Source organism: Pipra filicauda, unplaced genomic scaffold (genome assembly GCF_003945595.2).
Source record: "Pipra filicauda isolate LSUMZ 115617 unplaced genomic scaffold, ASM394559v2 scaffold71_size5581439_pilon, whole genome shotgun sequence".
In the NCBI taxonomy this organism is placed as follows: Eukaryota; Metazoa; Chordata; class Aves; order Passeriformes; family Pipridae; genus Pipra; species Pipra filicauda.
Genome location: NW_024104887.1, coordinates 1,958,635 through 1,972,392, shown reverse-complemented (window position 1 = coordinate 1,972,392; position 13,758 = coordinate 1,958,635). Strand labels below are relative to the sequence as shown.

Sequence of the window (13,758 nt, the reverse complement as noted above, 5' to 3'; positions counted from 1 at the left end):
ATTATAATGAACGTAGGTCAGCTATAGGATACATGGACCTGGAGGATTTTGCCAGGTTAGCAATGTATACATAGACACACATCAACATCTTGTTTTAATACATCCTCAAGGCTTGTTACTTCCAGGATGTCCTGGGATGCTCCTGCTGCCTGTTGCTCTCATTAGGTCTCCTTTCTTGATGATTAGGTTGAAAGTGTACAAAGATCTCACATAAAAGAACATCCTGACTTCAGATACTCTTGACATATTTCACATTTTGCAACAGCCCCGCTCCCCTCAGGGCCATGTTCCCTCCCCGACCCTCAGACCAGCACCACCGCAGGACTCCAGGACTTGGTGCTCCAGCTCCAAGGGATCCCCCGGCTCCCCTCAGGGAAAGGTGGACACGAGGTGTGGGCACAGCTGTTGTATAAGAATCTGTCATTTGGTTTTATTATAAAAACTGAAATAATGGCCTGGGAAAAGGAGGCAAACCAGTTGGTGCAAATGGTACTTTTTAAGGACACAGGTCAGCCCATTTTCTTTATTTACAGTAAAATCCAGCACTATCTTCCATTGCCCTTCCAGGCTCCCGTGCCAGCCACGGGAGTGCAGGGAATGAACGTGACCCCCGGAGCACGATCCATCCCTGCGATCCCTAAAGCATGAACATAACCCCTGGAGCAGGATCCATCCCTGTGATCCCTAGAGGATGAACGTGACCCCTGGAGCAGGATCCATCCCTGCGATCTCTAAAGCATGAACATAACCCCTGGAGCAGGACCCACCTCCACGATCACTGCGATCCCTGCCCCGACCCCACCCGCAGGGACAGCGGGATGCTTGGGGGCACAGATGAGGCAGCTTTCGACCCACCGGGGCGGCTAAAACCGCCTCAGAGCCGCGGGCCGGGCTCGTGTCAGCACCGAGCGCCCCGCACCCACCGGAGGCGTTGCCGCCGCCGGGCAGATCCCGGGCAGACCCCAGGGCGATCCCCGGGCAGATCCCCGTCCCGGCACCGCCGCGCCTCCGCACAGGCAGCAGCGCGGGCAGCCCCGGCGGGGCGGGGAGCTGGCGGCAGGCGCGGCGCGGGGCAGCCCCGGCCCGCGCGCCGCCGTATATAAGCGTTGCGGGGTCCTCGGGCGCGGTCCTGTCACGCTCGCACGGGGACGAGGCCGCGGCGGCGATGGCGGATTTCGATCCCTACGACGACCGGGCCTACAGCAGCTTCGGCGGCGGCCGCGGGTGAGCGGGGCCGGGGGCCGCGCCCGGGGGCTCCCACCGCGCCGGGGGAGGCGGCGGGGAGCGGCGCCCCGCGGTTCTCGGCCGCGCGAGGCGGGGCCGCGGCCTGCCCCGCCGTGAGGGGATGGCGAGCGGGGGGAGCGGCTGCTGGGACCGCCCGGGGCGCCGCAGGGCCCTTCCCGTGGCCGCGGCCGCCCCGCTTTGTGCGGCGGGTCCCGGGGGGGTCCCGGCCGTGGTCCCGTGAGCCCCGCAGGGTTCGGGGCCGGGAGCGCGGGGAATGGGCGGGAGGAAGAGGAGGAGGAGGGGTGGAGGGTGTTGCTGATCCCGCCGGCCGCAGGCGAGCGGAGCGGGGGTTTTGGGAGGTGCTGGGCCGGAGCCAGGGCGGGCCGGCAGGGGATCGTGCACCGGGAGGGGCGGAGGGAGCGTCCCCCAAGCGGGGCAAGGGCTGTGGTGGTGCCTGCGGAGGGAGGAAATGGGAGGGCTTTGTGGTGCCTCCTCTCGGGGAGCCGTCGTCCTGCGTTATCCGGGGCTCCGGGTGCCGACTGCAAACCCCCGATCCTTGGGGAGAGGGCTCGCCCCTGTCTCCTTGCTGGAGAGTGCGCGTAGGGGAGGAGCTACGGAGACAATAACCAGCAATTAGGAGTTTGTCTTGAATCAGGTTAGGGAGGTGCGATCGAACAATGGACTTTTTGAAGGTTGGTGCTACTGTGGGTTTCTTTGTTGCACCAAACCAAAACAGCAGGTATAAAAGCATGGAATAAACTTCCTGGTGAGCAAATCTTCACACGTATGTTACTGTATCACCTCGTCTCCCAAGGTGTTTCCTGATCGACACTGTTCATGTCTTTTCTGCTCTTAGAGGAATAACATGGTTTCATTTCAGGTTCTTTGGGCAGCAGGGACAAGCTGCTGCTGGGGTTAGAACAGCAGTAAGTTTTCTTGTCTTTGAAAACTCTCTGACCCTTAAGCTTTTTAAGCTCATTTTCATGCACAGATACCCTTTGTGTCTAATCCAGAGATGTCCCAGGGCAAACAGCTGATGTAGCCACTTACATTTCTGTTTTCTTTTTTAAATTCTGTAACAAAATAACCTTGCCAGTGGCCTAAAGTAGCATTTGACACATAATAAATGCAGATGTTGCTGTGCAGTGTAGCCTAGTCAGTGCAGGCACATTCTATGAAGTAATGAAATTACAGTTAAAATGCTATTTCATATTCAGATTTCTGTAACAGAGAACTTCCAACTTGCTCTCAGGCAAGACCTGGATCCTTGTTTGGAGAGCTGAAGGCATCCTGCAGACTAGTAGATGCATTTACAGATGAGAAAATGTACTTATTCTGATCTAGCTGCAGTTTTAAGCCTCAGACACCACTAATATTAGAGTGCAACTTGTCCTTGCATCTGATTTAACGTTACTGATAATAAGTTACTAACAGCTAATTCACAATTTCAGACCTTAACAAGTCTCTGTACTTTGTATAAAGTCCTGTAATATGGGAAGTGTAATGAAAACATGACTGTTCTTCTTGAAGGTTCTGATTAAAGAATCCCATGTTAATTTAAAGTGGCTCCTACTCATTTTTAGGCGCTCTAGGAGTGTAAGAGTAGTGTAAACTCAGTTGAGATATAGTAGTTTTTGTAAAAGTAGCATTTTGCATAACCTTTGGTGTGTACAGAGAGTGAGATTTCAGTGTGACAGATGGGAAATCAGTGCCCAACAGGTTCTAGCATATGTAAGATCTGCCTCTTTCTCATAATCTTCAAAATTATGGTGTAGGAGCACCAGAATGTGACTGGTGTGATGAGGCCTGGTTTGCTACCCCTCATGTGTCTGGTGGTGCTCTGATTCAGAGCTGAAGCACAACACTATGGGATGCAGAAGTCCCTTTATTCCAGATGAAGAACATGCTGCTGACATTAATTACAAAAAACTTACTATAAAGGCTGTTTGGGAACTGTTTTGGAGCCCGAAATATGACACAAAACCCTGTAATTAATCATACTGAGGCCTAGTTGAAACATCTGCAGAGTTGAAGGGAACAGTGTTTGTCACTCCTGAATCGCTGCTGGGCTGTTTATTTAGGTGTGGCTTGAGGCACTGAGCACCTTACTAAAGGTTAAGATTCACCTGCTGAAATGCTGCTCAGCCCAATGAGAATGGAGAGTTAGTCCCTGTCCTTGTGGCAGTGTTTGGGTCCTGTGTCTCACCCATCCAGTGTTAATAGAGGTCTCCTAGTTTTTAGCCTTGGGGAAGCTTTTTGTTGAAGACATCTGATGCTGTAGAGGTGTCCTGGGTTGCTTGAATAAATTGGGTATGGATTTAGAGCTGTGGTCTTGGAGACTCCTGGCAGAACTTGCATCCTGCTGATCCTTACAGTGCCCCAGTAAGGTTCTAATGTTGGAACCCAGGTAGGCTCTTGCCTCTGGCAAATCCTGAGCGTTGATCCCTAGGGAAAGGCTCTTTATCTCACCTACAGGCTTTCAAGTATATTTTTTGAACTTTTCACAGATCTTGTTTTCTAGAGAGAGAATTAAACTTTCCAAAAGTGTAGCTTCAAAATGATAGTTCAGTTGTCCTTCCACCTCGTTAACTCTGCCCACCACAAGGTAAGTTCAGTCACGGGGGTGTTGCTGGAAGCAAGCTTTCCTCTTCAGCTCTCTGGTTTTCTGGAAAGGAAGTCAAATCCTGTCTTTCAGATTCCCACACTGAGATGACATAATTATTACCTAATTGTGTCTGAGCAAGTTACACTGAGTGGGAAATGCAGATATTCATTCAACACTCTGGTGTGACCCAGTTCACTTGGTTCAGAGATGTTTTCAATTATTTTTTGACTTTTGTCCTATTCTGTTGTAAATGAGAGAATCTTCTTCCAAGCTCATTGTTTGGTTACTGAAGTCAGCCCTTTTTTTAATTTATTTCACTGTTTCGGTATTGGAAAAATGTAGGGAAGTACCAAACCAGTTTGTTTTAGTGTTTCTATACCCTGGAATCAGTAGGAAGCAGTTTGGAACTTAGTTAGTTATTGACCATTCCTGTTCTTCAAACGGAAACTGAAATACCAAATGCATAGTTCTGTATCTGATAACCGAGGCCTTCATATCAAATTCAGAAAGAATACTTCACTTCCTGACTTAAAATTAGTCAAATTTCACAATAGGGCCTGGATTTGCACACAGGCGCCCCGGGAAGTTCTGGTGGGCTGTGGTAGAAACGGGGTTTGTCTGTGACACACAAAATCCTTTTGGGGATTGTGGGTGTGGTTCCCAAAGCGGCTCAAGTGGGGGTTGCTGGTGAAAGCTGAGGTTCCAGCCCTTGCTCTCCTTCCCCTTCCCATCTTGGCACGGTGCTCTTTGCAGCTGACCAGATCACCTTCCTGATCTGGCTGAGGATTCAAGTCCAGGGCAGGTTTTTGGGTGAATCACCTCACTGAGGAGGTCACTGGCAGCTCAGGAACGTGCTGAGAATGTGCTCAAGGAGGGGATGCCCCTTTGCAACTCAGCTGGGGCAATTCTAATGTTCCTGTAGAGCATAAATATTGATTTTTATTTTTTTTTTGGCTGCAAATTAAATGCACATTTTAATAGCTGTTCTTTATACCGTAGATGAGAATTAAGGACAAAGACATGGACCTGATTCTACATATTATGGAATTATTTAGAAGAGCAACTCAACTCAGCTTTCTTGGAGTTCCTCCTTAAAACTTGGTCTTGTGACTGAAGTTAATTCTGCTGTACATTCACAGCACCCAGCTACTGCAGCTTTAGTTCTCCAGTATGTTTTTGACTTGTTAATGAGACAAAGGCAGATGAGGAATATTGTCAAAAATGCAAAAATACAAACCTGGGTGGACACTAATTAAAGATATGTAGGTTGTGATTCAAGTATGTTTAGCAGCATGTTGATAATGGTGGTGATAAATGATTCCTGCGTGGAGCTGCTGCCATAAAAAGGCACAAATGACAGGCTCACCTAGGAAGAGTTAAGGAATCTTATTCAAGCTTAATGCATTATCTGATTCATTAGCAATAAAATATTTATTCTGGAATGAGGAAAAATACTGACAAGTACCTTGCTGGCTCAATGGATTTTCTGGCTGCGTGCAACCAGCCAGAATAAAAGGAAATAATAAAATTATTTGACCTCCTGGATTTTAGGTAGGATTCTGCAGCACTCTAATTGGTCCATGTCACATTGGCAAATCTGCTTTACTACAGCTTGTGTTCCACTGGGCTCTTAAATGCACAGGGAGCCTCTGGGAAGGGGAACAAACATGAGCAAAGCCCAGCAGAAGGCAGGTGATAAAGGGAAGATGGGCAGAGTGGAAGGGAGGCATCCCAGGTAAAGATCAGAGGTTCCTGAGGGAGGCAAATGGTGTTGGAACCAGTGGCATCCCGTAGTCTGCAAGTCCAAGAGCTTTAACTTCAGGCTGCCTTGTTACCTTGCTCTCTGTACAGGAGCTCCAAGTTGGTTTGGCTCTACAGGGATTCACACACAGGTGTGTTACAATGGTACAGTAAAGAATTTAGCTGGGACAATTTAATTCCTCAGCAGCCAATGCCAAGAGCTTCACTGAGACTGAGGGATGAGACAGGGAAAGACCACCTAGTTTACTGCAGTTTGTAATTCACGACACAAAGGAAGAACTAAACATCCAGGCAGCACTGAAGTTGGTTTTTCTGCCTTAGAACCCCTTGCTCAACCAAGTTTTTTATTGTGTGTTTGATTCAAAGCATTCCAGTCCAGGTATCTGACAGTTATGGCAACAACTTCAGACTTGGAAGGTGTTTCTGTTAAGATAAATGCTGATGAAATAATTTAGATGATTGTGGAGTGGGTATTGATAATATACTATTTGGTTGAAAGCGTTGGATCCAGCTTAGTGTCAGGATAAGCTGACAAACAAATACAAGTATTTCCTCACTGCTATAAATTATTCTCAAAATTCTAGTCTAGGATGTGGTTTTGAAGACATAGTGTTTTTGAGCAGGGGACAGTAGAGATAGGAAACCATAAGGTCTTAATGAATTGTGGGATGAGAAAGGAGTTCATTCATCACCTTGTTACTGAGTTCCTCTAATGCATTAAAATACATTGTTTGGTTGGTTTTTCCATGGAAGTACTGCACCAGGTAACACTGGAAAGGAGCTGACCAGGAGTGAAGGTGGCAGGTGCAGGCAAAGGGGTGGACAAACTACCAAAGCTGTGTGACAGTCCCCAGAGCCTGCAGTGTGGCCGTGCTGGGAGTCACTTCCAGGGCACTGTGCTTTTTCCAACAGGTCTCGTGGTGGTGGCCTTGGTTCCCGCAGAAATAAAGAGCTGCCAACAGAACCCCCTTTCACAGCCTATGTGGGAAACCTGCCCTTCAACACTGTCCAGGGAGACATAGATGCCATCTTCAAGGATCTCAGCATCAGGAGCGTGCGGCTAGTCAGGGACAAGGAAACAGATAAATTTAAAGGTCAGTGTTCCAACCTGGGTCGGCTGCTGAAGGAGAACTGGGAGGAGAAAATAAAGCCACTGCAATGGGGAATTGCAGTCGAAAGCACAGTTGATCTTGGGCTCTTTATGTTGAATTATGGAGGTTTCTCATTTGAACGAGATTCACTGTTCCTTCCATCATCTTAAGATACACTTGATGTAACCTGAGTGACAGGAGTCAATATTTGCTCTGCCCTAAAAGGACTTTCTCAAACCTTGTTTGTCTTGTGTGAATTCTACCAGAGCTGAAGTGTCTGACCCACTTGAGACCCATGACCTTAAGCATTGAGTACTTACACAATCTTCCTGTACTTCAGAAGACTGCCATTGCTTCACCTCTGTCCTTTTTTAGTAGACAGGGAGAAAAAGCAAGCAGATAAACGATTCAGGCAACTTTTAGAGGATGCAAATCTAATTTCCATTGGAATTGGCCAGTGGAAAGGGACTTTATTTGTAAGTTACTTTTAGGGGTGGAAAAGGCTTAACTTGGAGAGGATCTTTTTGAAAAGTAATAAATCCACTAAGTAATGTGATGACACAAAATCACACTGCTGGCCAAGAAGGTATTTCGGCTTCTTGTTTAAAAATATCAAGAAACAAGTGTCAATATTCACCTAAACAGTTGGTATAGATCAGATCTAATCTGCAATGAGAACTCTGTGGAAAAGGGCTCTTGGCATTCACGTAGTGCCCCGAGTTCTGTTTCAGGATTTGCCCCATCATTAACAGGCACAGGTAAATGCATTCAATATTAATGCATCTTGCACTTACCACAGATGGAAAGAGAAGGGAGGCCATTAGCAGATGTGCAGGAGGAGCAGCTTCTTACAAAGGCCTTCTAAAGTGCTGTTAACTTGAGATTTGTTTTTTACAGGATTTTGTTACGTAGAGTTCGATGAGGTGGAGTCACTCAAGGAAGCTCTTACATATGATGGTGCAGTAAGTACACTTGCAATTAATCTGTGAAATCAAAGATAATCGTAAGTCTCAAACTCCTTTGCAGCCCTTGTGGTACATCCTGAACAGATTCTCCCCTTGATTTAACAGCTCTTGGGTGACCGGTCACTCCGAGTGGACATAGCAGAAGGCAGGAAACAGGACAAAGGTGGCTTTGGCTTCAGAAAAGGTGGCGGGCCTGATGACAGAGGTGACTTCCATTTTTCTAAGTAGCTTCTTAAATATAATGGTTGTAGTTGTGTCTTCTGGTGCTGAACTAATGCTAAGACAAGGCATGCAAGTGAACGTGGAAATTCTGTTGCGAGGAGAAATGTGATATATACACGTTTGTAACCAGCTGCTGCTGCCGCTCCTGAGGTGTCTGGAATTGAGCTGTGCTTTGTGTCCAAAGGCTGGATATGTTGTCACTCCTAGCCCAGGAAGTGAGACCAATACCCCTAATAATGTGCTGTGTCTTGCAGAGGACAATCATAAGCCCAACAGTCTGATCTGCTACTATTTTACGATGATGTAAGAAAAGTGAGTAAGCACAAGTAGACAAATACTTATTTTGGACTATGTCTCCAGTTCCAGTGTGAAGAGAGGCTTGGCTGTAGTTAAAGCTTGGTTGAACCAGACTCACTAAAGGTTTCCACTGAATGTGTATTAGGGAAACTTTTCTGAGCATTTATTCTTGGTTCATTTAAACTGACTGTTCCTGTGCAATGGAACTTGGTAGTACTGAAAGGAAAGGATTTTCCAGCAGCATGACTTTTGGACATTGAAGGACTGAAACGTTGGTTTGGTATCCCCTTGCCCAGTCTTTCCCACAGCTTCAGATCTGAACACAATTGTGGCTTTTTTCCTAGGAATGGGAGGAGGTTCCCGAGAATCCAGAGGAGGTGGATGGGATTCCAGAGATGACTTCAATTCTGGTACCAGTATTCACACTTATACAGAGAGGGAGCCTAAAAGGCACCGAAATGTTCTCCTTTTCATTTGTCCCCCTTACTGCTTTGATTGAATCTACTGTATGTGCCCACTTGGACATCCTGCAGCTGTGGTGGGATTCCTCAGGGGGAATCTTCCATTGCCTTGTAACAGAGGAGAGAGTCTTGATTGTAAATTCTGTGAAAGCACCCTAAGTGACAGAATACTTGTCCAGATGTAGCCCACGGTGTCTGTTTTAAGCATTTCTCAACCATCTGGCAGAGTAAATTTCTCAATAGTAGCAGAGACAGACAGGTCATGTGGAAAGGCTGACACTCCTTCAGAGCAGAGGCTTTCACCTTCTTAGGGAGGTGTGACATATTATGTGTATTCCTGCAGAAACTGACTTCTCCAAAGATGGATTAGTGTTCCAAAGTACTTTTAAATGCAAAATATTCCTGAACTTGTGCTGTTACAGCAATGCAAGCAGCAGCAAGTGACTGAGCTTGCTGAGTGCAAGGTAGTGACAGAGCCACCGGGTTTGCTCTTGCCTTCCAGTCAGTTCCTACCTATTAGAATCCAGGGTGGCATTAACACAATTGCTTTTGTCCTCTGAACTCGTGGGTTTGGTCCATTTTCTGATGGGGAGATGCTGGCAAGTGCAACTTTGCAACGTCTGGTCTCTGCGTGAGTGGAATGGACGGTGTAGGAGCGGTGCCAAAGTGTGCCCTTGCCACCAGCATGGATTGGAAGTGTGATGCTGGAGAGAGGAGCTTGCTACAGCACTGTGCTTAACCTGCCTTTGGAGCTAAGCATTCTGGTGCCACAGCTTCATACCTTCCTTGGCAGCTTCTCCAAATGTGGATGCATTTCGGCCTGTTAAATGCTGGACGAGTGATTTGTGAGCCAAAAGTTTAGCATTTAAGTCTTAGTTGCTACAAAAGCTTTTCTTCTCAGGTCGTACAGCCCTGGATCAAGTCTTTAAAGATGGTTTGTTTGGCACTGAAGTAAGTAAGGGACAGCTCTGCAACTCTGCCAAATACTGAAGTGGAAAGGAAAATCTCAGTTGGGAACCAAACAACTTTCTCTTCCAGGCAGCTTCTGAAAATCTGAGTATATTCCCTTTCCCATGCTGTTAAATTGAAGTATCCTCCTCCAATTCAATGCAGGCAGTGGAGGCTTGGAGAGATACTCCAGGATAGTCACTGGTACAGACTGGAGCTCTGGTCAGTGACAGACAGTTCCTGATTTTTTTGATACATAAACTGAAGAAATGTAATCAGTTTAAAATCTGATTTTTTTTTTTCCCCCCCCAATCCTTTAACTAGTCTAGTAAATACCTTGTCACTTAATGGTACAGCTAAAAAGCCTTGGGGTTTTACTCTGTTCTGTAAGGACTGTGTTTCACTACTCCCCAGCTATTTTCCCATTTGCTCTGCTCCTGCAGATTTCATGCTGAGGCTGCAGCCAGTGGAATCTTCTGGCTACAGAAGTACTCCGAGTACTTGTAGTGTTGTCTCTGAAGTCAGCTAATGGTGTTAACAATCTGAAGTTGCAGCTGAAGCTCATATTTTAAGCTCACTTGACCCACTCTCCAACACTCCAATAAGCCTCTAAGTGGATAAAGCTCTTTCTGAACTTGGCATAGTATACTTGGTTTCAAAGGGAATCTGAATGACTCTTCTAGAACATGTTAGACCTCTGTGAAGCAAATCTGTCTGCAGACAAAAGGCTCAGTGCACCACCTTGGACTGGCAGCAGTGACTTGCGAAGTTTTCCAGTCATCCAGATAAAAATCTAGATGCAAAACATTGCAAGATATGCTCTTTAAATCCACTGTCTTCCGTCTTCAGGATTCAAAGATGATGACTTCTTGGGAGGTCGGGGTAGAGGAACCCGCCCTGGAGACCGGCGACCACCCGGTGCCTCCATGGGAAGTGGTGGCACCGGTCGCTTCAGAGATGGGCCTCCCCTTCGCGGGTCTTCCATGGACTTCAGAGAGCCAACAGAAGGTAAACTCCTACCTTGTGTAATTCCCTCGGGAAGGAGACTCGTGGTTCCTCTGTCAGGTGGGAGCTCCTGCCCTCGACAGCCGGATCTTAGCCCTGGCCTGTTTTCTCTTTCAGAGGAAAGAGCACAGCGACCCCGACTGCAGCTCAAACCTCGAACAGTCGATACTCCCCTCAATCAAGTAGCCAACCCAAACTCTGCGATCTTCGGCGGAGCCAAGCCCCGGGAGGAAGTAGTAAAAGAGCACGACTGAGTCTGGGGTTGGGAGGGAATGGGGAGGCGGGAGAAAAAGCAAGACAGTACAGAGTGACTAGCTCTGCTGGAATGTCAACCCTGCAGTTTACCATTCCTGCCATCTGGTATTTGTCCTCTTTGAAACCGAAAACACAGAGCTTGTGAATGCATGTCAGCTGTTAACAAGTGGTTTTTAGTACGTTCTTGGCTTTGCTGTATCTAGTGCCTGCTTTGTGCTGAGTTGCCCTCTTCTGTTTCCTTCCAAGCAGCACAGTTGCCAGTAGAAAAGGCAGTGTGGCTGCTTCCACGAGCGTGGAGGTCTCTGGACAAAGGTGCTGCTTCACTTCTTCCTTTCTGGGTTTGTTTTACTTTAGAAGCACAGGTTAGACTTAGTTATTTCCCTGTATCGTTTCCTTTTACTTCTCAGTGCTCCTCTTCTGACCTGCATGTCTCGTTCTGTATTGCTGTGGCTCTGAAGAGGAAAACTGAAGAGTCCAGATGAGTTGAACAGAGGAACGTACAGTTCTAACCGAGCAGTGAAATGCCATTTCTGACGATTGGTGACAGTTACTGTTCACAGCAGAGCCCCTTAGAAAACTAAGGGGGGGGCAGCTGCCCTTTCACAGGGGTTGCCAGGAAGGATCAATTTGACAGATGCCTTGCCTGACAAGCCTTGGGAATAGCTGGTGGAATCAGTATGGATAAAGCCTCTGCCAGCAGCCTCTTCCTGCTGGCTGTTGACTTCCAAATGGTACGATACTACTACACCTCTGAGCTCAAGGTTAGAGTGCTGCAAAAACGTGCCTGTTTGAGCACAACTGCTCACTGGCTCTTTCTGCTTACTTTTTTGGGTTTTACATGTTTGGTAAATTTTTAAATGAAATTTCTACCAATAAAATTTGACTTTTTTATTTTTGTTGAAGGAGTGTATACTTTGCCATGCAGTATTTGATCGCCACTATCCCCTGAATTTCTTTGCCCAGTGTGGGGTACAGTTTTAGGACCTCAGCTTTTAGAATACCTTGAAAGTGGGCAGATTAGAAATCCTCTTGCTTTAGATTCTCATGTAGAAGTTTGGGTAAAAAGCATCTCGTGTTGCTGCACCTCTTTTCACTTGGAAATGTTTCTTTGCCAGCGCTGTGCGGGAGGAGGGAGGGGAGGCTGGAGCAAAAGGAGAGATCATTAATGTTGAAAACCAAAACCTGAGGTGTGGATGTGTCCAGTGCATGGGAAAAACTTGGGCCCCCAGTGCCAATGGTGAGAGCCTTCAGATAGAAGGGCTGGCACCCCAGAGTACTTGCAAGAGGAGTTTGGAAGCATGGCTGCCCCACTACCAGCACCACTGCTAGTGATGAATTTCTTCCCTAAAAGTTCCTGTTGTAAGTCAGAGTCCCAGCAATTTACAGAACTACTCTTTCCTTCCTGCTGCCTTTCACTTAATCTGCTTCTGAGATAAGAACCATTTGTCTAACACTAATACTTAATTTAAGACAGACATGCATTTGTGTGGTTGTATTCCAAACCAATAATTGATCTATTTACATCTTCAATGTGGAAAAGATTTTAAGAACAAATTCCCATATAAAAACTCACCTCTAGTCAAGACAGTTGACTTTTAAATGTAAAAACAAAGGAAAAAAAAATAAGAAATGAATTCCAAACACTTAACACATTCTGCTTCATAACAAAATAAATTTATGGATATGGTATTTTGTGAATGATCTTTTAAATAAAAGAAAACATTAAGTAATATTTAACATTGGTCTTTATTTGAGTCTGCTCTAGCATGTTTTTTCCCCCCCTCAGTTTTCAAATATTGTGTTAATTTGTACCAGAGCTATTCTGGTACAAAATAAGGGGGGAAGAGGAAAAGATAAAGGGGAGGAATCTAATCTAAACAGTGCTGGAACAGTGAAGTAAAAATTGTTTATGGGTGGAAATAAGCCCAAGTTCTTTACCCTGTGGTTTCAGTGTCACTTCAGTGCCATTGCTGAGGCTGCCAGGTGGGACTTGGGGGTGCTACAGCTCCTCATACTGTGTCCCACAGGCTGGGTTTCTCCCACCTTTTCCAACTGACCTGTTTTCCAGTAGTTAAAGAGACTGTTGCCCTGTGGCTTTGAAATACGTGCTTATTGCAGGGTAAGTTAAAAGAGGTAGAGCCATGATTTTATTGAGGAAATGAGCTCTGACCTCCCTGCTGGTTTTACTGCTTTCCATGGCCTGAAAGGATGGGAAGTTCTTGCCTCTGGCTACTCAGTCCACCTTCTCTTTAGACCTCTTTGCAGAGCTTGAGCAGAGTCCCAGCCCTGCTCTGGAGCCTCTGGGTGTCCTCCCTGACCCCACCCGAGGTGTGTGTGGAAGGGCAGGGCTGGCTGGGGAGTTGCTGCCCTGCAGCTGCTGCCACAGCTGGGCTGTCAAACCCAGCAGGGGAACCAGTGATTTCACCACTGCATGGAGGAAGGGAGCCCTGATTTGTGAGAGAGGTGGCTCATCTTGGTTCTAGAAATCTTTTTCTGTATCTGCCAATATTGGTTTGGTCAAGGGTTTCCCACTAGTGAATGCAGCCTGATCCCAACATCATTTAGTACCTTTTCTTTTCCTTTTTATAGTTCTTCATATGCAAACATTCGTGGTTTCTTTGGAGCATTCCACACTGTGCTTCCCATGCAGCTCAGGGTCAGACTCCTCCAGTCCTTTTTCTTTCCCTCCTTCAAAATTTTACCTGATGAACATTTTCCTCTACAGAAGAACAAGGGGAGAACAAGGTTCAAACCACTACAAGAAGCCCATCAAACCAGCTTGTGTCAATACAGTTGACACAACTATATTTAATATATGGATGTGGCATTTAAGTTTTGTAGGAGGAAGCAAGATTATTTTCTCCCCATCCCACCAGCAAAAAAGCAGTTGAGGTTTAACCTGTAATGCTTGACTTTATCTGCAG

The 13,758-nt window shown here is 46.6% G+C and overlaps 1 protein-coding gene across 2 annotated transcripts; it reads left to right on the top strand.

The window, feature by feature from the left end:
• Window positions 1-1,120: 1,120 nt before the first annotated feature.
• On the top strand, window positions 1,121-12,571 carry EIF4H (eukaryotic translation initiation factor 4H). 2 transcript variants are annotated; one of them, XM_027734327.2, is made up of 7 exons: window positions 1,121-1,224; window positions 6,503-6,684; window positions 7,579-7,643; window positions 7,752-7,851; window positions 8,510-8,575; window positions 10,424-10,582; window positions 10,697-12,571. In XM_027734327.2, the coding sequence occupies exons 1-7, from the start codon at window positions 1,166-1,168 to the stop codon at window positions 10,831-10,833; spliced, it is 768 nt and encodes a 255-aa protein (XP_027590128.1). In that variant the 5' UTR covers window positions 1,121-1,165; the 3' UTR covers window positions 10,834-12,571. The 2 variants fall into 2 exon arrangements, with proteins under 2 accessions (XP_027590128.1, XP_027590129.1); XM_027734328.2 differs by lacking the exon at window positions 8,510-8,575 and having other exon boundaries at window positions 1,122-1,224.
• Window positions 12,572-13,758: the final 1,187 nt, after the last annotated feature.